The 22181-nt window shown below is 58.4% G+C and overlaps 1 protein-coding gene across 1 annotated transcript; it reads right to left on the bottom strand.

Annotated features, from left to right (window-relative positions):
• Nucleotides 1–1135: 1135 nt before the first annotated feature.
• On the bottom strand, nt 1136–21740 carry ST3GAL1 (ST3 beta-galactoside alpha-2,3-sialyltransferase 1). The gene is made up of 7 exons (XM_040979248.1): nt 21684–21740; nt 11986–12703; nt 8936–9132; nt 7933–8112; nt 7086–7131; nt 6003–6122; nt 1136–4249 (listed from the first exon to the last, which is right to left on the bottom strand). The coding sequence occupies exons 2-7, from the start codon at nt 12289–12291 to the stop codon at nt 4076–4078; spliced, it is 1023 nt and encodes a 340-aa protein (XP_040835182.1). The 5' UTR covers nt 12292–12703; nt 21684–21740; the 3' UTR covers nt 1136–4075.
• Nucleotides 21741–22181: the final 441 nt, after the last annotated feature.

The following is a 22181-nucleotide window of genomic DNA, read 5'->3' as shown; positions in this document are numbered from 1 at the left end:
GTGGCAGACACTGTGTGAAGCCACGTGCTCAAACTCACACACCTAATGGGTAGGGCCCGGCTGGTTGGGTTCCAGGGATCTGTGTGAACCTCTGTTTCATCCTGTCCCAGGGTGCGGTGGGGTGGGGCTGCCATGGAAGGCACTGTCAGCAGAATGCCAGTACCAGGAAAGGGCTGGGGTGGAATCCAGCTGCCCTCAGCTGTTCGTATGGCTGCTGTGAGACTCCAAGGTCACATACAGGGAGCAGCTACACAGGCTGTCCAGGGCCACACCGGGAACTGTCACTGCAGTTCACACCCTCTCACACCCAGCTCATCGCTGCCCTTGCGGCTGCTCACACCCACTTCACACCATAGCTCACACCCATTCCACATGGCTGTACACATCCATTTCATGTAGTAGTTGCTCACTCATTTCTCACACGGCAGTTAAAGTTCAGAGAACAAGCTGGGGTGACACCCACCCCTCCCACAGGCTCACACAGCAGCAGGTCCATTTGAAGAAACATCCCTGAGGCCAAAGGCGAAAGCCTGTTATCTCTGATACTTTTCTGGGCCCTGGGGAGGAGGGCTCGGCTCATCTTGGTCTGGAAGAACACTGTCTGGCTGCAGTAGAAAAATGCCCAACACACCCAAACGAGAAAATAGCTCTTCTTTATTCACTTTGATTGGGATCATTGGAAATAATTGACAATAAATAAACCGGAAAGCAGGGGCTGGGTAGGAAGACAGCTTCATTCAAAACCCATCCAGATCAACCCACACTGGGCTGGGAGCCAGCAGGGGAGTGGCAGGGGACAGGAAAGCCCAGGACCCAGATGCTGGGACTGCCTCGACGACAAAAAGTGCTCAAGAGCCTTGGGCTGCGAGGGGGAGCTGGGAGAGGGGCTGGGGCAGCTGTGCTGTGGGCAGATCATGGGCCCAGCCAGCCAACCAGGTTGTGCAGACCTTGACAAACACCCATCCGGTGACAGCCACTCTCCTGCTGAGAAGGAGGCTGCTAAAGCCCTGAGCCTCCGTGGGGACAGGAACTTGTCATGCTTTGCCCAGCACAGATGGCAGCTGGGGCGGCAAGGGCTGGATAGCCCCATGTCCGGGGGAGGGAAGCCGACAGCATCACACCACCTGCTGTCTGCTTGCACAAAGGGAGTTTGCCATTGATACACTGGGAGAGGGCAGGCGAGCCCCTGACTGGCCTCCATCTTGCTGTGCCCAGGCTACAGGCTACAGGCAGGTGGCATAGACATCGCGATTCTCAGCCTGCACTGTGCTTCTGGAGGCCTTCGATGCAGAGGCCCGATCCCCAGGGAGGTAGTACTGGCCTCCAGGGCCCCTCCTGCTGCCTCCCCCTCCTGTCTGCACACCCCAGTTCAAGTCCCCTACGTGCTTCCGGCTTCTCCCACTGCATCCTGCTCACAGGGTTTGCTGGAGGGTGCCAGGCAAGCAGGAGCGGCCAAAGAAAGGCACCCCCTGAAGGAGAGCTGGCTTCTTTTTAGCTGCCAACCTGCCCTCCCCTCCCCCAACAGGCTGCAGCGGGCAATGCTGGGCTCTCAGCCTCCTGCTCCCTCTAGCCCAGCGCTGGACACCAAGGAGTGCTCTGGCTGCTGTAGACTGAGCCCTGCCTTGGCTCCAGCCGTGTGTGTGTGTGTGTGTGTGTGTGTGTGTGTGTGTGTGTGTGTGTAGGGTGGGCACTCCTCCTCCAGCCCACACCCTCAGGTGGGCTGTAGCCACCTTCACCCCAGGGAGGGGACAGTGGATTCTTGAAACTAGAGGCTGGGAAGCCATGGATGCTTCTGCTGCGCCCGGAGAGCGGAAGCTGAGGTTCCAGTGAGTTTTGGAGACTCTACCCTGAGAATGAGTGCAGGTCCATGGCGAGAAAGGCAGCAGGCTGGGTTGGGCTGCAGGGGGCAGGAAGGGGTGGGCACAAGCTGGGCTGGGAGTGCTGACCATGTCCATCTCTGGAAGCTGGGCATCTGATTCTTGCTCGGTTTGCTTGCGCTATTGGCCACAGCCAGCGGTCCCTGGCCAGTGACGTGGGTTCGTCTGGGGCTAGCTTTGCTCAAGTGTGGAACCAGAGAGCTGGGGTTCCTGGGCTGGGAGATGGCTCATAGTGGAGCATCTCCCTACCAAGGCAGAGTGGGGGAGGGAAAGATCAGAGAAGGCAAGTCAGGTGCCCGGGCAACAGTGGATGCCATCTTCACCGTGGGGAACCTACGCATGCTCAGTGGAATCCAAAGCAGCCAGTGTGTAACCCGAACCGGGGTCCTTCACATCCTGGGGGATTCGGTCCACATGGCTGCCTGTGTGATACCCATTCAGGTCAGGTTTGTCCTGGGGGCCGGAGAGGGGCTTCGGGGGTGAATCGGAGCAGCAGCCCACCAGGAGCTCTGGCTTCACGTTTGGTTCACAGCGCCGACCTCGCGGCAGGACGGGCATCAAGTTTAGGAGGATTTGTTATTTTTCTTGAACGGGAAACACCGTCTGGATTCTGAGTCTTGCAGAATCTCACCAAAGCCACGGTGAATGCCCTCAGGGAAACCCACACAGAAGGGCATGCAAGAGCCTGTCCTTGCTCGCCCCTCCCCCAGGATGGAGAGGGGCCCCTGAGCCAAAGTGGCCCCCAGGGCTTCGAAGAGGGGCTTTCTTCCTATCTCTCCCCACTCGCACTCATCTCGCAGCAGCAGCCATGCTTCAGCAGGTGTGTTCACGGGGAAAAGTGGCTTTTCTGAGTTAGCATCGGCAAAGAGCCGAGCCCCACCATGCCCGAGGCCTGCCAGCTCCCGTCCTGCCTGGCCCCAGGGAGGCTTCAGAACTTGAGGAATACCAGGCCTGAGGATGAACCCGCCAGGCTGGGAGGCAGGCACAGCTGCGTGACTGCTGGCCTGATGCTCCCAGGGATCGGCCCCAGACACCCCAAGCCTAAAGAGCAGCTGAGCCCAGACCCCAGCTCCGCCAGACCAAGCTTCATCCCCCAGCCAGCCCCACCAGCACGGCCACACACCAGGCGTACAATGTCAGTCGAATGAACGAAGAAATCAATAAATAATCAGGAAGGCTGAGGAGGAAGGAAGCCGCCAGCAGGCACGGGGGCGTGAGGTATGCCAGTCACCGTGGCTCAGGCACCGCCCAGACCTCACAAACGGGTCCTGCCACAGGGCTCTGGGACGGCCCTGCAAGGTGGGGGCGCCCCGACCAGCAGTGGGCCTCCGTGGCTGAAGGCCATTTGAGCCTTGTTCTGCTCCAGGGAGTGGCTCGGGAATCTGGGACAGACACTCTTAGCCAGAGAAGGGGAGCGATGGCGCCTGGCCGGGAGAGGGTCCCCTGTCCCACGTGGGTTCCTCCTTGTCATGTGAGCCATTGCATGCGTTTCTGCCCTCACCCCCACCACCAAGGCACGTGGAAGCCATCAGCTGTGCTCCCGGCCACAATCAGAACCACCGCTGATGACTCCAACCGGCCGAGGCACCTGCTCCCGCCAGAAACATCACCAAGCTTCTAGGGAGATCTGTCGGAGGCCTCTCCTGGCCATCACCAGGTGAGATTTGGGAAGGAAATGGTGACAGGGGGAAGTCACGCCAAGCAAGAGGCCAGGCTTCGTGCAAAGACGGGCAGCATCTTGCCTGGGCCCCATGCCCATGGGACCAGGCATGGCTCTGAGCTGTAGGGCACACGGCTGCACATGGAGACATCCTAGGGAGAATGGATCCATCGCCCTGGCCCATTGCCAGGGACCAGGCCTGTCTGACAAAGCAGGGAGTCTTCCATGCCAGGCACCCCGCCACCCTACAGGCCAAAATGATTTAGTGTCCGGAGCTAGACCGGACCTTCCCTGCTACCCGGGGTGGGAAGGGGTTGTCCCCCAGGGCAGCCGTGCATGGGTTGTCCGCCCCGCTGGGACAGGTTCTGAGCGTAGCTCTGCAGCTCTGGCAGGACCGAGCTACCTTGCTCAAGGCCAGGGCACAGGCTGTGAGTGGCACCCTGGGCACACCCCAAGGAGGCCCCTTGGCTCCGCAAGGTGCTGGGGCCGGAAATGGAGAGGCGCAGAGGGGCGCGTCCCTTCCCCACCCCGCGCAGCGTCATCTGCCTTTGAAGATCCGGATTTTGTGGATGGCCGCCAAGGTGGCCGTGACATTGGACTCGAAGTCTGCGTCGTGCACTCCGGTCTTGCGGAAGGCCCCGGCCGAAGGGTTGTTCTCCCAGTAGTGGTGCCAGTTGCCTCTGCTGTCTGCCCCAAAGCCATACAAGTCCACCTGCACAGGAGAAAGGCAAGGTGAGACGCCTCCAGGAACCGGGCGGGGGCGGGTACAGACCCTGTGTCACATGCTCCAGGGCACAGTGCCCGCCCCCTCCTTTGGGACAGAAATGGGCCCAACACTCCTGGGGCTGTGTGCAGGTGTGCAGCACACCATCATGACCTGTGGTCGCTCCAATGCGCAACAGAAAACACCACCTGCCTGGGACCTCGCACCTGTTTAACATCAGGTCCTCAGTTCTCCATCCCCAAGCATCACGTGGCACCCCAGGGGGCATGCACAAATAATCGTTACATGTCAATTTACAATAACAAGTTGGAAAAGACAAAGTAGAGGCTGGAGGCCTTCTTGGAGAAAGCAAAGTAGCTTGCCAAGATCCAGACAGCGCCTGCTGTAGGTTCCCGGTGCACCCTGGGCTTGGTGAGGCAAACACAAGTCAATAAACCTAGATGCAAGCCAGCCAGAAGGCTGAGTACGTGTGTGTGTGTGTGTGTGTGTGTGTCTGCACGTGCGTGGTGCTGAGGGGGCTGGACCCCATCTGGGCCAGGTGCAATCTTTACTTCTCATGGGACAGGACGGAGAGAAATGGAGAGATGAGGCAGGCTGAGCTGTGGAGCTGAGCCCTAGAATGCCCTCAATGGCCATCTGGAAAATGCGGTGAGGATCATGGCCGGGCCACCGCATCTGAGGCCCTCACCAGCCAGGGCTGGTGGCCACGCTCTGCTCTCAGGATGAAGTGCAGGCAGCTGTCCACTGGGGGCGCCAGGGAGCTCAGGGACACACAGCCTTTGGCCATCAAGGCCTGGCTGGCCCTGGAGAGACATGGGCTTGATTCAGGGCTCCTATGGCCAAGAAGAGGCAGGAGCCGGGGCCTGAGGTCAGAGGAAGCTTTCCCAAGAAGGAGCCTTCGAGTCAGGTGGCAGAGGAGCCCCAAGGAGCAGCTTCCAGGGAGGGGACAGCAGCATGGAGAGCGGACTTCAGGGGTGGGGCAGAGGAGGCCGGGGGCAGCTTCCTGGGAATGCCAGCAGGGACAATGTCCTGGAGGAGGAAGAGCGGGGGCAGGTGAGTGAGGCAGACTCCCAGGAGTCCGTGAGCAGCTGGCTGCAGCTGGAGGGGCTGCAGACCCCATAGCGGGGGCAGGTGAGTGAGGCAGACTCCCAGGAGTCCGTGAGCAGCTGGCTGCAGCTGGAGGGGCTGCAGACCCCAGGGCTGGCTCTAAGGGTAACTGGCATGGAGTCTGTGTGGCCACCTTGCAACCCACTTCCTGGGGGTCCATCCATGAGCCAGGGGAGGGTGGACTGTGTGAGACAAGGAGGCCCAGCCTGAACTTGGGCTCCAGCCAGGGGTGTGTGTGGGGGGCCCAGCCTCCTGTGAGACAATCCACAGACATGCAGGCCCACGGCTCGGCGGAGAGTGGGACCCTCGGGTGACATCTGACTCCCACTCCCCTGGAATTCTGGTGAGTCTGGGCTGTGCTATGGCTGCAGGCGCCACCATTTCCTCCCCAGGGGATTCTATTGAAGCAATTACAACCATGAACCATAACCTTGGACCGCTCTCCCTGTGGCCTCTTGAGCTTGAATGTTGAATCTGAGCCTGCACCAGCTGGGTCTTGAGGGCTCTGGGGACCCCTGCATGACACCCCGGGAGGCGGGTATCACACGGAACCCAATTTTCCAGGAGGGATGGACATGCCCTGGCCACCTGCCCCCTCAGCATGTCCGTCCCTGCTGGGCACACAGGGGTGTACCTCATCACAGATGTGCATGGAGAAGATGACGGACAGGATGCCGGTGGACGGGTACCGCCCGTGGCCCTGCAGCCAGCTGTCGAAGACGTACTTGATGAAGGCCGGGTGGTAGATGAGGATCTGCAGGAGCGAGCACAAGGCCCGGGGTGAGCCATGAGACAAAGAAGGGGGCACTGAGCGGAGACTCCCCATCCACTGGCTTACATTCCCACCACTTGCACCAGCTGGGCCAGGCGAGGCGGGGCCTCAGGACCTGATCTGAACCTCCCTTTGTGAGGTGTAGGAAGCCAGCTGGTGCAGCCTCCTGGGCGGGCGGGGAGCTGGATCAGGAGCAGAGCCAGGTGCCTCCACCTGGAACGGGCATCCCAAGAGGCAGCTTAGCCTCTTAGCACCAGGGGCCCACCGCTGGAATCGCCCACTTTGAACGATAAGCTAACACACTGAGGTCTGTCCTCGGGTGACTGCTGTGGACGTGGGGTCAGGAGGGTGAACTGCAGTATGTGTGGCGTCACCCAGCTGGCAGAAGCAGAGCTGGGGGTGTGCATGTCCCGCCTCTTAGCTGCTCAGGCGGAGCGTCGTGCAGGACCCTGAATCTCAGCCAGGCCCAGGTACTACTGTCTCCCAGGGGCTCTTCTGCCCCCCAGCTCTGCCCGTGCTGGTGCACCCATGCCTACTTCCCAGCAGGGCACAAGGAGCACAAGGAACCCAGTTCTAGCTGAGCCTTCTGCGTGACCCTGGGCCAGTTGCCTGACCTCTCTGTGCTTGTGGGAAGGTGTTAGTGTGTCAAGGACGAAGGTGGGTGCATTGCAATCCCTGCTTGGCCTGACTGCAGAGGGGTGTGAACAGAGCGAGCTGAGTTACAGCTGAGGCTTTAAGCGACTCTGAAACTGCAGCTTCACGTAGCAACCAGGTGGGCTCGTGGGCGGTGATGCTCGGGGTCTCAGGACCCTGCTCTGCGAGCCTCTCCCAGGGCTGGGACCCTCCTCGTAGGGATGCTAAATGCTCCGCTGCTGCCTCCGCTGGGGAGCCTGGAGCCTGGGGTCTAGGGTTGAGAACCTGAGAGACACTTGAGCCTCAACTTACCTTCTCCTGTTTCACTTTGATCTTGGAAGGCACAGGGACGTAGGTGCTGCAGAAGGACAGAGAAGATGGGTTACACGGGGAGGAGTCCTCCTTCCCTGGCTCATCCTAAGGTTCCTGCCTCCAGGGCCCTCCTGCAACAGCTCCCTGTGGGCGGCAGGGGGCGACCTCGGCTCACTCCTGCAGGAGCCACAGTTTCACACCTCCCTGGGAGGCTGGGAGCAGGAGTGCTCCCTCCTAGCACCTGCCTGACTGTGGGGGCCTCAGCTGCCCTTGATCGACTGTCTCGGCCCATCCCAGAGGTCCCACGTGAGGACAGAGAAGGGGTCACTTACTGCACGCCCCTCCTGACAGCCAGGCTAAGGCCAGTCCGCTCCCATGCCCCGAGCCCTTCCCTTCTTCCAGACCCCTGCAGAGAGGCCCCCAGAGGCAGGAAACCCAGGCTACTCCTTCCCCAGTTCTGGAACCTAGGAGCTGGGGGGCCAGAGAGAAGGCTGGGCTGAACTAGCTTCAGCCAGAGGCAGGCTGCTAGCCAAGCCTCGGCTTTCTCCTCGCGGGGTTCGGAGGGAATATACGGCCATGGCCAGGATTCAACCAGTTAAGTCTCCAATGCCAGCTCCTCATTCTGCAGGAGGCCAAGTGCGCTGCGCACCCTGGCCTCTGGGGGCAGCAGCGGCACCAACTGCACTGCTCCCTCTGGGCCTTGGCTGTTGGGAGTGCAAGGGGCTGGCATCTGATCATGGGGGTCCACACGGGAGTCCCTGAGCAGCAAGCGGTGGGATGGGGATTGTTGGGGAACCCCGTGGGTGCCCAGGAGAGGTTGGGGCTCTGTACGGAGGCAGGGACTCACTGGCTGATGGTGCCCGTGGTGGTGGCGCTGATCACCCATTGCAGGTCGGTGGTCTTGAAGGGGACCAGGACCATGCTCACGTTCTCCCCCAGCTCCCGGAAACTCTCGGGATACACAAGATGGTGGGTGGTCTTGCTCCCCACGTCGACCTCAAAGCCCATGGTGGGCGCCTTGTTCATCCTGGAAGGGAAAGTGACACAGATGGTGGCAGAAGGGGAGGGGCCTGAATTGTGGCCTTGGCCGAGTCCTTTTCCAACTCCTTGGGCCCCATCTGTGAAATGGGCACAAACCTGACCCAGTGCCAAGGGCCCTGCCAGTATCTGATCTGAGAGGGTGGGTCGGAGCATGCCTGCCACCGGGCACCCGGGGGATAGAACCCTACATGCTGTGCTACCCGTGATGGTCGGCTCAGACGGGCTGCCAACACTGCGGAGCTGCCTGGCAATGAATCTGAGCTCAGATGTCACCACACACATTCCCATTGGCTGGCAGGTACAGAGACGCGGTGGGAAGCCAGGAACTCTGAGACACTGGGTCAGAGGGCACGGAAACGGAGAGACTATTCTAGAAGGTCTCTGGGGCACGGGAAGGAGGCCTCTCACCCTTGGGCATTTGTGAGTGATCTGCGAGGACTGCAGGCCAGACTGGGGACAGCTTCCTGGCGTGTCTGTTCAACTTGGGGGAGAGCAAAGGCGGCTTGCGTTACAAGCCCGCGGTTCTGTTATAGCCCAGATCGCCCAGTGGGGAGGGATTTGAACAACAAAAATGGGCCTCGTCCAGCCAATCGTGTCTTGTCTGTGGCTTCTCCGTCCCCCTCTGTATTGACCCATCCTGACCCCACAAGCTGAGATGGGAAAGGCTTGCAGGGTGCAGGAAGGAGCCTGGGGTCCCCAGGCCAGTCTTGACTGAGGCAGCCTGAGCCCAGACACTTGCCACTGCGCCAGCCCCCTCCTCAGCGTCCCGTGGCGTATGGTGCAGGTAGGGCGGGGGCCCGGGCACTGACCTCAGCACAAAGTCGTGGTTGTCTATATCTGGCCCGTAGAAGGACTCTCGCAGGTTGCCGGAGTTGCCCACCACAGCACAGCGCCGGCAGCCCACCGACCCTTTCTCCAGCACAGGGTCCACGTTGCCCGGCACCACACTGAACAGTTCCCTGACGGTGTCATTGAAGCTATTGGGCTGCTTCTCCCGCTGGAGCTTCTGTGGGCAGAAGATGGGACAGGTGAGCCTGACTGTGCTGCCTCTGGCCCCGGCAGGCTCGGTTTCCTGGCTGTGGAACCGCCTGCCGGGGATTCCTAGGCCCTCCGTTGTCTCATTCTCTCTGCCGGGCCCCAAGAATGGAGGCCACTCAGACATTGCCCTTCAAGGAGACCGAGCTGCCCTCACTCACGCAGCACCTGCTGGGAGCCAGGCACCTGCTGTGCTCCCCGAGCTGGGGACTTCTCTGAAGGCGACGGAAGCTTCATCCAGGAATGGGGACTAGAGGAAGGGCCTTGAGATGCGATCACACTGGGCTGTCATCAGGGTGCAGCCCTCAGGACTGAACCCCGGGGCTTCCCCTCGGAGACCACAGAGCTGCACCTGTGAGCATCCCCTGCCCAAAACCCTGTCTGTCACCATGCAACGCACTCTGCCACCTCGGGACCGGCCAGCAAGAATGCCAATAGCAGAGGCTGAACCAAGGACAGAGCCAACCCTAAGGCCCTTTTCCCTGTATGGTTCTCTGGGCTCCGGCACTTCACTACAGGAATGAAAAGATGAGGCAGGACTGCTCTGGTTGCCTGCAACAAGGACCTCGGCTGATCAGTCAGGCACATGGCAGAGGTGGCAGCTCGGATCTGCACTGTGCACCTGGGCTCAGCCTGCCACGCTTGGCAGGGCCTGTGTGGGACTCACCCCCTTCATCCAACCTGCTTCGCCTTAGCATCTCTCATGGGCCACAGCCATGACCTTGGGAGCCCATCCAAACCTCATCCCACCTTGCTCAATATCTCACATCAGATCCAGACACTGGCCTGGGGCCTGTAGACCCTCATTCACACCTTACCAACAAGAGCAGCCAAGGGCAGCGGGGGTACGCAGGCTCCCCAACCCTAACTACCACCTGGCTGGCTGGCACACAGTCCCCTCGCCCATGACAGCCAGAGTCAGCCAGACACGCAGGAGGTCCCTGATGTGTGTAGTTACTGCACGTCCAAGGTCAGGTGGCATATAGGGAAGATGCAACAAGGTAGAACCTTGACAACACTGTGCTTGAAGAAGCCACAGAAGGACAGAGGTCATTTCCTTCTGTTTGCACGAGGCACTTAGAACAGTCAAACACATCACGCCAAAGCAGAAGGGAGGGGTGACGGAGGCTCAGGTACGGTGAAGATGTGGTTGATGAAGGCGGGCTGTGGGCAGGAAGTGGCAAGTTACCTAACCCTGGTGCAAATGCATGGATTCTGTTACATGCACTTTACTGCAAATTAAGATACTGATTAAACACCTGTTGCTAATAGGCTCCCCAGGGCTGGCCCATCGCCTGGGGACCACAACAAGGCTCAGCTTCTGAGTCAGTAGGGCTTGGGACAGTCTAGATGCTGCACATCCAACGGGCTCCCAGGCAATGCTGCAGCTGCTGCAGTGGCCGCCACTTCCCAGCATGCCTGGGTTGAGGCCACAGCCAGGCTACTCTGCAGGAGGCCCACCGGAGGTCCCCAGCCAAGAAGGGCCGCTGTGCACTTGGCCTTGCCAAGGTGACCTGGCACTGTGTTCCTCCCTGTGTGGTTGGAGCAGCTGCTGGATGCTGAACTAAGCAAGAGCTGCCTGGTATCCACTGGGTGCTACGCACAGCACTGCCGTGCGTCACGTGGCTTTGCTCCCAGGACTCACTACAGAAAAGCAGCCAGGTCCTTGGGGATGTAAGCCTGACGAGGATAGCCCAAGTGGACAGAAAGGACAGCTTGGCAGGAGTAGAGAGTCACAGTACAGCACAATGAAAATGACACAAGCCGAGCAGGTCCCGGCTCTGGCTTGTGCGTGCTCAGACAAGCTGACTTCTCTGGGCACACAGTGAGACTGACAAGCGCTGCGAGTGCCCAAGGAGGCAGTCTGCCAATTAGAGGCAGCGTGCTGCCAAGATAGAAAAGGAATACCAGCAGAGACGGGATGGGATGACTTCCAGGGGCAGCGCCTGGTGCACTGTCTTGTGTCACGGAGTGTCATGCAGCCCACACTGCAGGACCCCAGATCTGTTCCCGTCCTACCCAGACAATGTGCCTCCCAAGGTCTGGTTGCTTGGTGCCCCTTGTGGCTCCTTCACTTGCGATGGCCTCCAAGAGACCACAGTACTCTCTCAGTGGTCCCTGGCACATGGCGTTATAGCTTGATGCTCCTGCAGATACCCTCTCACCCCAGACCCACGCACAAGCTCACTCCTCCAGGCTGAGCTCGGCACTCTCCTCTGGGAAGCCATCTCTGAGGGCCCAGCCCCAGAGGAGGGGTGAGCAGGTGCACCTGTGTGCAGCCCCTGTGCCCACTCTGTGCAGCAGCAGGGCCCTGCCTTGGGACCCTCTGTGTGCCCTCTCACCCCAGCCCAGAGGACAGAGGACAGACCCAGGGAGGCAGGGTCTTCTCCATCACATTCTATCAGTGCTTGGTGTACGGCAGGTGTCATGAACACAGCACAATGTATCTGGCTCTTCTTTGATCTACTTATGCTCAACCCTGGAACAACCTTGCAGACACCTGGATCAGACCTCTGGATTCCCCTGAGTAGACTTCCGCCTTGGCTTCTGGCTACGTGTCCAGCAAGTTCCAGGTTTCTTTGCTCTGGGTTTAGCTTAGCCTCAGATCTGCTTTCAGAGCACTTCCTGCTGCCAGGGCTGTTTGTGGTCCCTGGGGATGACAGGTGCAGGAACCTAGGCAGTACCCCCTTTGCTCTGACCGCCACATGTCACGGATCCCGTGGTAAAGGACCAGAGAGGAATAACCAGAACCCTGCAGGGCTCCAGGAGTCCCTAGGAGCCCCAGTCTCCCCTTCCCGCTGACCCCCTGCTGCCCGGGCCTCACCAGCCACCATCTGTAAGTGTCCTCATCCAGGAGGGCGTTGTGTGTCGTGAGCAGCGGCTGCATGGTGTGGTTGAAGCGCTCGTCAAACCATGCCGAGAGCTTGCGCTGGCCCACACAGTGCGTGCAGGTGCATGGCCGGGACTTGAGCAGCCTGCGCAAGTTCTCCGAGAGCTCCAGGACCATCTGTTTGGGGAACCAGGTGGTGGTCACCATGGTGTGCGAGTAGTTGAGGAGGAAGGAGGTGAGGAAGATGAGGAGCATGAGGAAGGCGAGTGCTTTGAGGGTCTTTTTCCTGGGGGTCACCATCTTCACTCTGCTAGGGACGAGCCCTCACGACAGAGGACAGGAAGAGGATGGCTCCGAGGGGCGCACCCCAACCATGTGTGGCAGGTGGCTCTCTCAGCAAACACGGGAGCCAGTCACGATTGCAATCCCAGCACAGCTGAAGCGTCTCTTGGCGAAGCTTTCGTTCAACCTGGAAGCCGTGGATTCGGAGAGCACCCGTGGGTGCCGTGGGTGCCGCGGGTGCCACGGGTGCTCGGGGAGGGCTCCCGGTGCACTGCAGCCTGGAAGGAAGGGTCTTGCCCAGGCTGGAGGGAAGCTGTCTCCGTCACCCTCCCTGGAGAGCGTGATGTGACCGTGCTGGCTGCTCGCACGTGGTCTCCGGAGTTGAGATGGTCACGGGGCTGGCCTGGGGAGCATCCTGCTCATCAGTGACCTGCACAACAAGGGAGGAAGCAAACAATGAGATCAGTGGGACTGCTCGTTCCACGCCTCCCGGGGAAGCACTCCCAGCCACTGATCCAGCCAATGCGGCAGGGGACTCCAAGGATGACAGGCCCTCTGGAGCCTTGGTGTGAGCGTGTGTACAATGGGCTCACCCAGAGTCCCTGCAGAGCCAGCCGCCCAGCTGTTACCTGTCACAAGGACCCAGGACCTGCGAGCATCAAGGCACAGAGAAATGGGCCAACCCTGCATCCCAACGCAAGCAGCATGGGCAGTGCTCAGTGCACCCTTGCTGCATCTCTCACTCCTGAATTTGGGATTTCTGCAGCAACAAACGCAACAATGCTAGGCCCACAGCATGGCTCAGGCCACCAACCACTCCCCATGGGCTCTGCCTCACTCCAATGGAGAGGATTTGGGTTATCCACGTTCTAGTTCCGATTGGTTGAGCTGTGTGGCCGATTTCTTCTGTAAAGTGAAATAATTACTTCCTACTGTGGTACTGCTAAGAAGACAGAAGTGATATAAAAAAGGGACTATTAGGCAATTGCTAAACTTTCATTTTCCTGTGTCAACACAGGAACAAGTGAGTGAGTAGATAGATAAATCCAAGTGGGTCTGTTCAGATAATCCCCCAGGCATTACTTCCAGCTAGATGCTGGGAAAAAAATGAGACCTAAAGTGGTTCACTGATGGGGCCAGGTGTGGGAGAAAAGAGAAGCAAGTGCACCCACAGAGGCCAAGGGATGGAGGCCCACAGAGGCCAAGGATGGAGGCCCACAAAGGCCAAGGACGGAGACCCACAGAGGCCAAGGATGAAGGCCCATAGAGGCAGAGGGATGGAGGCCCACAGAGGCCGAGGGATGGAGGCCCACAGAGGCCAAGGATGAAGGACCACGGAGGACAAGGATGGAGGCCCATAGAGGCTGAAGGATGGAGGCCCACGGAGGCCAAGGATGAAGGCCCACAGAGGCCAAGGAGCGACCCTGTCGGAGAGCTGGACAACCTGCCAGCAGAGGGCTCCCATCCGTGACAGCATAGGGATGGGTCCAGGGCAGGGCGCAGGCTCAGACACCTGCTATTGGGACCCATCTAGATCTTTGGATGTGGGCACAGCACGATGCCGGTCATTTTGCCGGCTTGTGTCAAAGGGGTGAGAGCTGAATGAGGCAAATGGTGCCAAATTTCTGATCCAACCTGCCCGCAGCTCTCCGTCCCCAGACTGTGCAGCTTTACACACGAGAAAGCAGCTGTCCTTTCTCTGTGTAAAGCAGATTATCTGTAACCCAAGCACCATGGCCAAGTGCCACATGTTACAGCCACTCTGGCTTCTGTCCCCACTCCCATCTTCCTGGACTGTGTGCCTCTTGCTAGCTGGGTGGGGCCCAGTACGTGCTGACTCCCACGAGGAAGTCCAGTCCATTCTGGGCTGAGTTAGGGGCCCCTTAGCCTGCAGCCCCCACCTGTACTGTTGACTCATCTGTCCCCTCCTGGACACCCTGTGATGGATGGCCTGGTTCGTGCTGGTTGTGGCTTGGGAACCTGCCACATGCTGCCTGCCTGGTGGAGTTCCCTGTGGTGAGAAAGATGCCAAAATGAATGAGGAAAGGAAAACCCAAGGGCAGATGTGAGCCCCGAAGCATGGGCTTGAGAGGTGACGGAGCTTGATTTGCGCTGGGCTGTGCCACCTGCTTGCTGCGTGACGATGCTACGTTACCCAGCCTCTCTGAACCACCCCTTCAGCTGAGCACAGTCTGCTCACCAACTCATCAAGATCTATGCATTTCTCCAATTCACCCAGCCTTGCTGTTCCCCATGCTGTTCCAGGCACTGAGTGAGCAGGCTGGAATATACCACGGAAGGCTCAGGGGAAAGCTTCTGAGGCCTTCACAAGGTCCCAGTGCCTCTGGGAGGCTGGAGTCCAGCACATTTCAAAACAAATGTGCGCTAGGAAAGTCCTAGGAGAAATTGCAAGGACGCCCTCTCAGCTCCCAGGCCCCGGAGAAGCCACAGGAAGACAACGGCCTGTTCTCGGCACAGGGTGAGGTAGCCTGGCCGTGTGGGGGACGCCACGCTTGGCTCCCTAGCGGAACCTGGATGAAGACACAGCAGACCAAGGATGTACGTGTGCAATGCCAGCCTCTGGAGAGAACCAGAGAGGCAGGAGCAGGAAAAAGGACCCCTGATCTTTTCGGTTGAGTGACAGTCACCACTGCGAGGCTGGAGACACCACAAAGCCTGCACCTGTCCCTGAGGCTAATAAGGCACAGCAGCGGTGAGGCAGATAAAGCTTCTGGGGAATGAGGTGTCAGGGACAATTAATTACCAGGGACCGAGAGAGCTGCCTGAAATCGCCAAGGGATGACACACACGGGGTTTGAGCAATTGATACACATCTGCTGAACTGGGGTTATCACCCGCCTGGGACAGCCTCCAGCTCGTTACAAATGCCCGAGAGCGGAACAAGCCACAGGAGCCAGCCTCGACCCTCGTCCCCAGCCCTGCGACACTGCCACTGCAAGCTGCCACTCTCTGCTGGTGCTCTGCACCCTGGCCTTACCGTCAGCACACAGCTTATGTAGGAAGCAGGCTACCTGAATCCCTACCCTGTCCTTCAAAAGACCTAATGACATCGAGCACTGGGACCGGCACTGTGGCACTGAACCACTGATGCAGTGCTGGAATCCCATATGAACTCCGGTTCGAGTCCTGGCTGCTCCACTTTTGCCCCAGCTCTCTGCTAATGCTTCAATGCTTCTGGGAAAGCGGTAGGAGATGGCAAGTGCCCAGGCTCCTGCACCAATGGGGGGAGCCACAGAAAGACTTTAGCCTAACCCCGCACTGGCCGTTGCGGCCATTTGAGAAGGGAATCAGCAGATGGAAGATCTTTCTGTGTATCTTGCTCACTCTAACTCTTCTTTTCAAGTCAATAAAAACTAAATTTTTTTTTTCAAAAAAGGAAGAAGAATTACAAGAAAAGAAACCAGGGGCCTGGTGTGAAGGCTCAATTAGCTAATCCTCCCCTTACAAGAGCTGTTACAATATGGTTACTGGGTCATGTCCTGGCTGCCCCACTTCCCATCCAGCTCCCTGCTTGTGGCCTGGGAGAGCAGTAGAGGACAGCCCAAAGCCTTGGGACCCTGCACCTGTGTGGGAGACCTGGAGGAGGCTCCTGGCTCCTGGCTTCAGATCGACTCAGGTCCAGCCATTGCAGCCAGCAGATGGAAGAGCTTTCTTGCTGTCTCTCCTCTATAAATCTGGCTTTCCAATACAAATAGAATAAATCTAAAAAAGAAATTAAAAATCAGACATCAAGAATATCTTCAAAAATTTCATGGAAATCTATATTATGACAAAGTCCTGTACGGATTTCCACAACCTTCTAATCCCAAGTTTCTTTGGCCTCTGAAGTTACCAACCGCAGAGCACAGGACGATGATGAAGCTGACAGGCCACCTGGGCACGCTAACCCTTAGGGATTCTGGGGAGCAAAGGCGGCAGGTGGGTGGCCAGCAGCACCTCTGGTCCTGCAGACCAAGGCTGATCACGCCCTGAGGGGAGGACCAGGAGCGGGCAAGGGCCCTCACCGAGGACCAGGGGCGGGTGGGGCCCTCACGGAGGACCGGGGGCAGGGGTCCTTAGGAGGATCAGGGGCGGGCAAGGGCTCTCACTGAGGACCAGGGGCTGGTGGGGGCTCTCACGGAGGACCGGGGCAGGGGTCCTTAGGAGGACCGGGGCGGGCAGGGGTCATCACAGCTGGGGGAGGACTGGGGATGCAGAGGGCTCATCAGCACCTAGGAGACAGAGGACAGTACGGAGTCTTTGGGGCGAGACCATGTGATTCTGACTTCTCCAGAACATTCATCACAGTACATCAGTGCACACAGGTAAACTGAACACAAATGTGCTTCCCGTAACCAAGGGACATGGGTAAGTCAGTCCACTTTTCTGGGCACTGGGCCTGCATCCCCCAACACAGGGGCAGCCCTGCTCTTCCACGGGACACAGGCATGAGGGTCAGGGTAGGAACGCTTGCTGACCCGTGTCATGTTAAGGATGCTCAGTGGTGTTTTGTACCAGACCAGGGGTCACCAGCGTCATCCATGCTCCTTCTCTGGAGACCCTAACAGCCTTTTCATCTGACCTGTGCCCAGCCTGCCCAACCCAGAGGGTGCCAACCTCTAACACAGCTTTCATAGGGCACCCTGGGGCAAGTGCACCCAGCTCTGCTGAGTTCTCCCCAAACCACACAGCTCTTTAGGGAAGAGCCAACATGCGGAACAGAGTCTCCGGCTGTGTGATGGAGATGGACGCACCAAGCCTATCCTACAGAGGACCTGGGCTCAGGTAGCTGATGCCAAGTCACATGGCAAGGCCAGGGCTCACCCCAAGCCTGCTCTTGGATACTGCCCTGTCCTACCTCCCCAGTGCTATCAATGACACCCTCGCTGCTTCATCGAACATACCTAGCACCACGTTTTTCTTCCCACTGGGGAGTGCAGTCAAGCAGAAGGCCCACACCCGGATCCAGCACCTGGACCATCCACTCACCAGGGACCTATGTCTCCAAGCAGGTGGTGCTGGGCGTCACCAAGGTTAAGAAGCGTCAGGGTAATTGTAGCATGTTGGCAGAAGCCACCTCAACCCCGCCAGGTACACAGCAGTGACGCCGGGGAACAGCTGGAAACCAGGTTGCCCTTCAGAGGGAGCGGCTGCTGGAAGGGCACCCCATGGTGGATGTCTCCAGGCTCGGACTTGGCTGGGAGCCACAGCTGGCGTGCGAGCGGCAAGCAGAGAGGGGTGCCCACGGTAGTCCCTGGGGCTCCAGCTCAGAGACAGACAGCACAAGTGAAGCCGCTGCTGGGGCTCAGGCTAACTGGTCCATTCCCCTATCACCCCAAAGGGGCGGGATTGCTGCAAATCCTCGAAAATAAAGTTGCTCCCCCAGGACAAAGAGTGGTGCTGGGCAGGAGTGTCAAGGAAGGGCCCAGAGAAGGTGGATTAGGCGGGATTAGTTAGGGTCACCTGGGGGAGAAGCTGGGCGTGTTTTCCTATCCCCAGCCACATGAAAGGAATTCAAATCTTCTTAGCCCTGACAACTGGGCTTGGCAGGTGAGGGATGGGGCAGACCTGCAGACATTAAGCAGTTTGCACTGTGGCCAGGAACGCAAGGGGTTGTGGGTTCACAGACTGGCACTTGCACCACAGGGAGAAAGCATTCCCCGATTGGGGTGGCACAGAGCTCAGCACACTTCCAAGACAGTTCAGAGCGCCTGATGCCTGTCCTGTCTGTTGCAGAAGCTTCCGTCGTTGGCGTTGGCTACGGCCCAGCTCCCCGTGTCGCCAGGAAGGAGGCAACCGTCCTTATCTGATGAATTTGCTCGTTCAGCTCCGAAACACGGTGGCGGCGGGGGTGGGTGTCCAAGTTTTCAGCCTCTGCCCTGCACCACAAAAGGGGGGGGGGACCCGCAGAGCACTGGGAGGAGTATGAAGCTGCCCCCTGCCAGGCGGAGCCTGCAGGGTCACCTGCTCTAAGTTCCACAGAGAGCGGTGGACCCGCACTGCCGGCTGTGTCTGCAGTGGGAACTACATCATTCACTGCCACACACGGTGCTGGGCATGGGGTACTCCTGGGCTCCCTATGGACTTCATGGCCCCTTGTGACAACTGTGAACGGTCTCATCAAGCTGTGTGCACCTGACCATGGCAGGTTCAAGATGAGAGCTCTCCTTGTGAGTCCATTTCCAGAGATGCAGGGGAAGCACAAGCCACAGCTGGTCCTGCTTGCAAAAGGAAAGCAAGGCTGGTGCTCCCGAGACCCCCAGGGGCGTCCTCAGCTTGGCCCGTTTCTACCACAGCGACTCAGAGATAATAACAAACTTCGCAGCCTTATTCCACTGACGGCTTACACACCCAGCCTACAGATGAGGAAAGTGAGGCCCCAAAAAGTTAAGCCCAGAGGTGTGCATTTTTGATAAGATTGAAGCTAAAGGGAGATTCCAGCTGTCCAGCTCTGGTATGACACCTTTTCGTGTGTGTGTGTGTGTGTGTGTGTGTGTGTGTGTGTGTGTGTGTGTGTGTGTGTGTGTACGCACGCTAGGCATCAGGGCACATCAACAAGTTTGTAAGGAAACAATTGAATTATAAAAAATTTGTTCTGATTAAGAGAGAGAAAGGGACAGAGAGAGACCAGCTTTGGTTAGCAAGCCTAGGGATACTAGTCTGAACAAGGGCCAGATATTGGGGTAAACAGACAGGTTAGAGAGCCGAATGTCTTTGACTACTTGACACGATTGAAACCAGAGCTGAACCAAGAGTTCTCTGGAGTTTGTCCAAACGAAGACAGCGGCCAGCCTGAGCCTGCGTTGCCACTGAAGAGGTGGTCTGTTTCATTCAGGACTGCGTCCCTGGTGACCTGCCCTGGGCCCGCCCCTTGATGCCTGGACGATAGACGGGGACGGCCCAATGAGCCCGATCTGCCCCCGGCTTGCTGGTCGACCACTGAGCCACCTGCTCCTTGGGGACGGAGAGGGGCATGGCCTGCTGTCCAGATGCTGTGTAAACGTTCCTTCAAACAAGCTCCCCGGGCTCCCCAGACAGCAGCCAGGCAGAATGATTTTCTGATGATTATTTTTCCAGCTGAATGAGATTCAGTTAATGGAAGACTTAATAGGTCCTTCTGGGCCCTGCCGAAAGCGAGCCACTCTGAAACAAGTTGGCTGCATTGGCAGCCCCAGGCCCCAGGTTGGGGAGAGTGAGGACAGGCCCACAGCTCCAGTCTGGAGGCCCCAGGCAGGACCGCCATGGCACTGCCCCCTTCTGAAGGCCTCCCTGTGCCCAGAGCCAGAGATCTGCTCATCAAAGGGAAGCTTCCAGAAGGCTCTGTCCCCCAAGCCCAGCTGTTCTATGCCTCAGAGCCAAGGCTGGCTGCGTTTCAGGCATGTGCGGGAGACACCGCCCATCTGATTTGTCTTCTGAGCCCAGGGAAGGCACAAGGGGAGCTCAAGCTTGCTCGGTCACTTGTGGAGTCCGGGATTCCTAACTCCCCACGCTCATCATGCCGACACCATGCCAGGCACCCACAGGAGCCCCACAGGTGCCAACATTGCCACAGGGTGGACAGAGCAGTCTCAGCACGGTGACTGCCAGGACACAGGCTAGCCCACCTCTGCCCAAGACCTGGTCCTCAGGTAGGAAGTTCAGCATCCTATGTGAGTGACTGCTCTGTCTCTGTTGTTGAAATCCAAGTCTCTACTTGGAAAGTGGGCCTGGAACAAGTGCATGGCCCTGTACTGAGAATTCACAGTCCTGGTTCAAAAGTACATCATGAGAATATAAACACAGCGCAAGAACAGGAACCAGTTTTAAGTTTAACCGAAGGGGACTTGTGCAAAAACGATTAAGAAGTAAGACAGGTAGCTTCCTCCTTTCAGATGCAACTGTTCTGCCCCCATTGAATTCTGCCTGACTTCTCTGGATACAAAACATGGAATTCCTGGCACACTCCTACGAGCGTGGGGAGCAGACAGGGGAATATGAGTGAGAAGGAGATGTGGGGAGAAGGGTGGGGAAGCCAGCAGAGAATCCAACTCGGAGTAGGACACTCTGCCCAGCACATCCCTTATCGGTCTCAGCACACACCAGGCCTGCTCCTGCCCAGCATGCCTTCCTTCCTCGTGCGGCCCTTGTTTGACCCTGGTTCTGGCTCTCCTGTGGAGATCACGGCCATTGCCTTCACACAGCCTGCTGTCAAGAGCCCCTGCCTGGCTGAATCATGTAGTGACACTCTACAGTGTGCTGAGTCACCTGGCTGCCCCTGGCTGCCCCTGGCTGCCCTGTCCCCCAGCTAAGGGTGGTAATGGTCCAGGCAGCAGGTGGAATGCACTGCAATGCAGCAAGGCCCTCGAGCTCAGGGAGCCACAGCCATGCTGCTTTGTGCTTGGTGAGAATCGTGGGGGCGGGTCTTACATTCCAGGCCTCAGAATCCTCACAGTAAAAGGCAACAAGGGCAATGGCAATGTCACACCACCTGGACCACAAATAGTCAGGAATTCTGAAGGCTAGGGGGTTAGGCTAGCAACATCTGGTCTTTGGCTTTCCTATCTGAAAATTCTCTCCTGGCTGGCTGTGCATGGGCCTAACTGGACTGTATGTGTCCCTAGCTGGGGTGGACATTATCCTCCCTGGGTATGACCCTAGCTGGGCTGAGCATGGTCCTGGCTGGGCTGGGCATGACTCCAGCCGGGCTGTAAATGAACCTAGCTGGGTTGTGCATAATCCTGGCTGGGCTGGGCTAGGCATGGTCACGGCTGTGCTGGGTATGACTCCAGCTGGGCTGTACATGGTCCTGGCTGGGTTGTGCATGGTCCTGGCTGGGCTGAGCATGGTCCTGGCTGGGCTGGGCATGGCCCTGGCTGGGCTGGGCATGGACTTAGCTGGGCTGGGCATGGTCCTAGCTGAGCTTGGAATAGCCCGGCTGAGCTGAGCAGATCAGCCATTTTCAGGAAGAAGAAAGCAGAACTCTGCCAATAGACTGGCTGAGCCTTTTACAAAAACAACAGACCAAAAATACTACAAAACCACACTGTGCAGAACTGTGGCAGACCAGACCTGGACAGGATATGAGGCCAACAGCTCGGGAGGAAGTGCCTGGCCCCTGCTGTGTGGCCCAGCCCTGGTTCCTAGAGAGTCTGGAGCCTTGGAGGGTCTCCCTGAGCAGGTGGACTCTGACCACCCCACGAGCTCACTCCAGGACCGGTGTGCAGTAGCTTGGGGTTTGTATTGGAGCAGGGGCTGATCTGATCAAATCTCACCCTGCCCGCCCTTCTCACTTTTCAGCCCCAACGGTTCTTCCTCACCCTGAGACAAAGACTGGAGCCACAGGTGTCCCTGCAGAGAGCCCTGCCTGAAGGGGCAAAAACTGGGCAGTATAGTCAGCGAGGGAGGTATTCACGCCCAGCTCTGCCACCTACCAGTTCTGTGTGACTTCAGGGGAGATCCTTAACCTCTCTGAGCCTCATTTCTTTACCTGTAAAATAAGAAAAAAAAAAAGCAAAACTCAGATTTACCACTGGGAGAGAGTGGCAAGATTTGAACAGAGGGCCTGATGTGTGCTTAGTCGGGCAAGGTCAAGTTCATCACTAACGTGGTATGCATGGGCCCAGTGTGGGGCAAGAACAGCACAGGCAGCTCCAAGAACTTTGGCCAGCAGCCAGGGGACACAAGGGTACAAAGCCCATGCCCCAGCCACACTGGGAGTCCAGCGAGCTCTGCTGGGCAACCTCTCACCACTTCCTGCCCTGGCGTCCGTGCCGAGTGCGCAAGCCATCCCAGGGGAGTTGCACTTGACTTGGAGAACTCACAGCAGCGAGGAGGAGGGATTCCCAGGGGCCATGGGGCTGAGGAATCAAGGACTCCCAAGGGTGCTGGGACTGAGGGCTACCGGCCTGAGGCCATGAAGGGTAAGAAGG

The sequence above is a fragment of the Ochotona curzoniae genome, unplaced genomic scaffold (genome assembly GCF_017591425.1).
Source record: "Ochotona curzoniae isolate NIBS_2020 unplaced genomic scaffold, NIBS_Ocur_1.0 contig_3190, whole genome shotgun sequence".
NCBI lineage: Eukaryota > Metazoa > Chordata > Mammalia > Lagomorpha > Ochotonidae > Ochotona > Ochotona curzoniae.
Note: the sequence above shows the minus strand (reverse complement) of the source record. Positions and strands in the feature narration are given on the sequence as shown.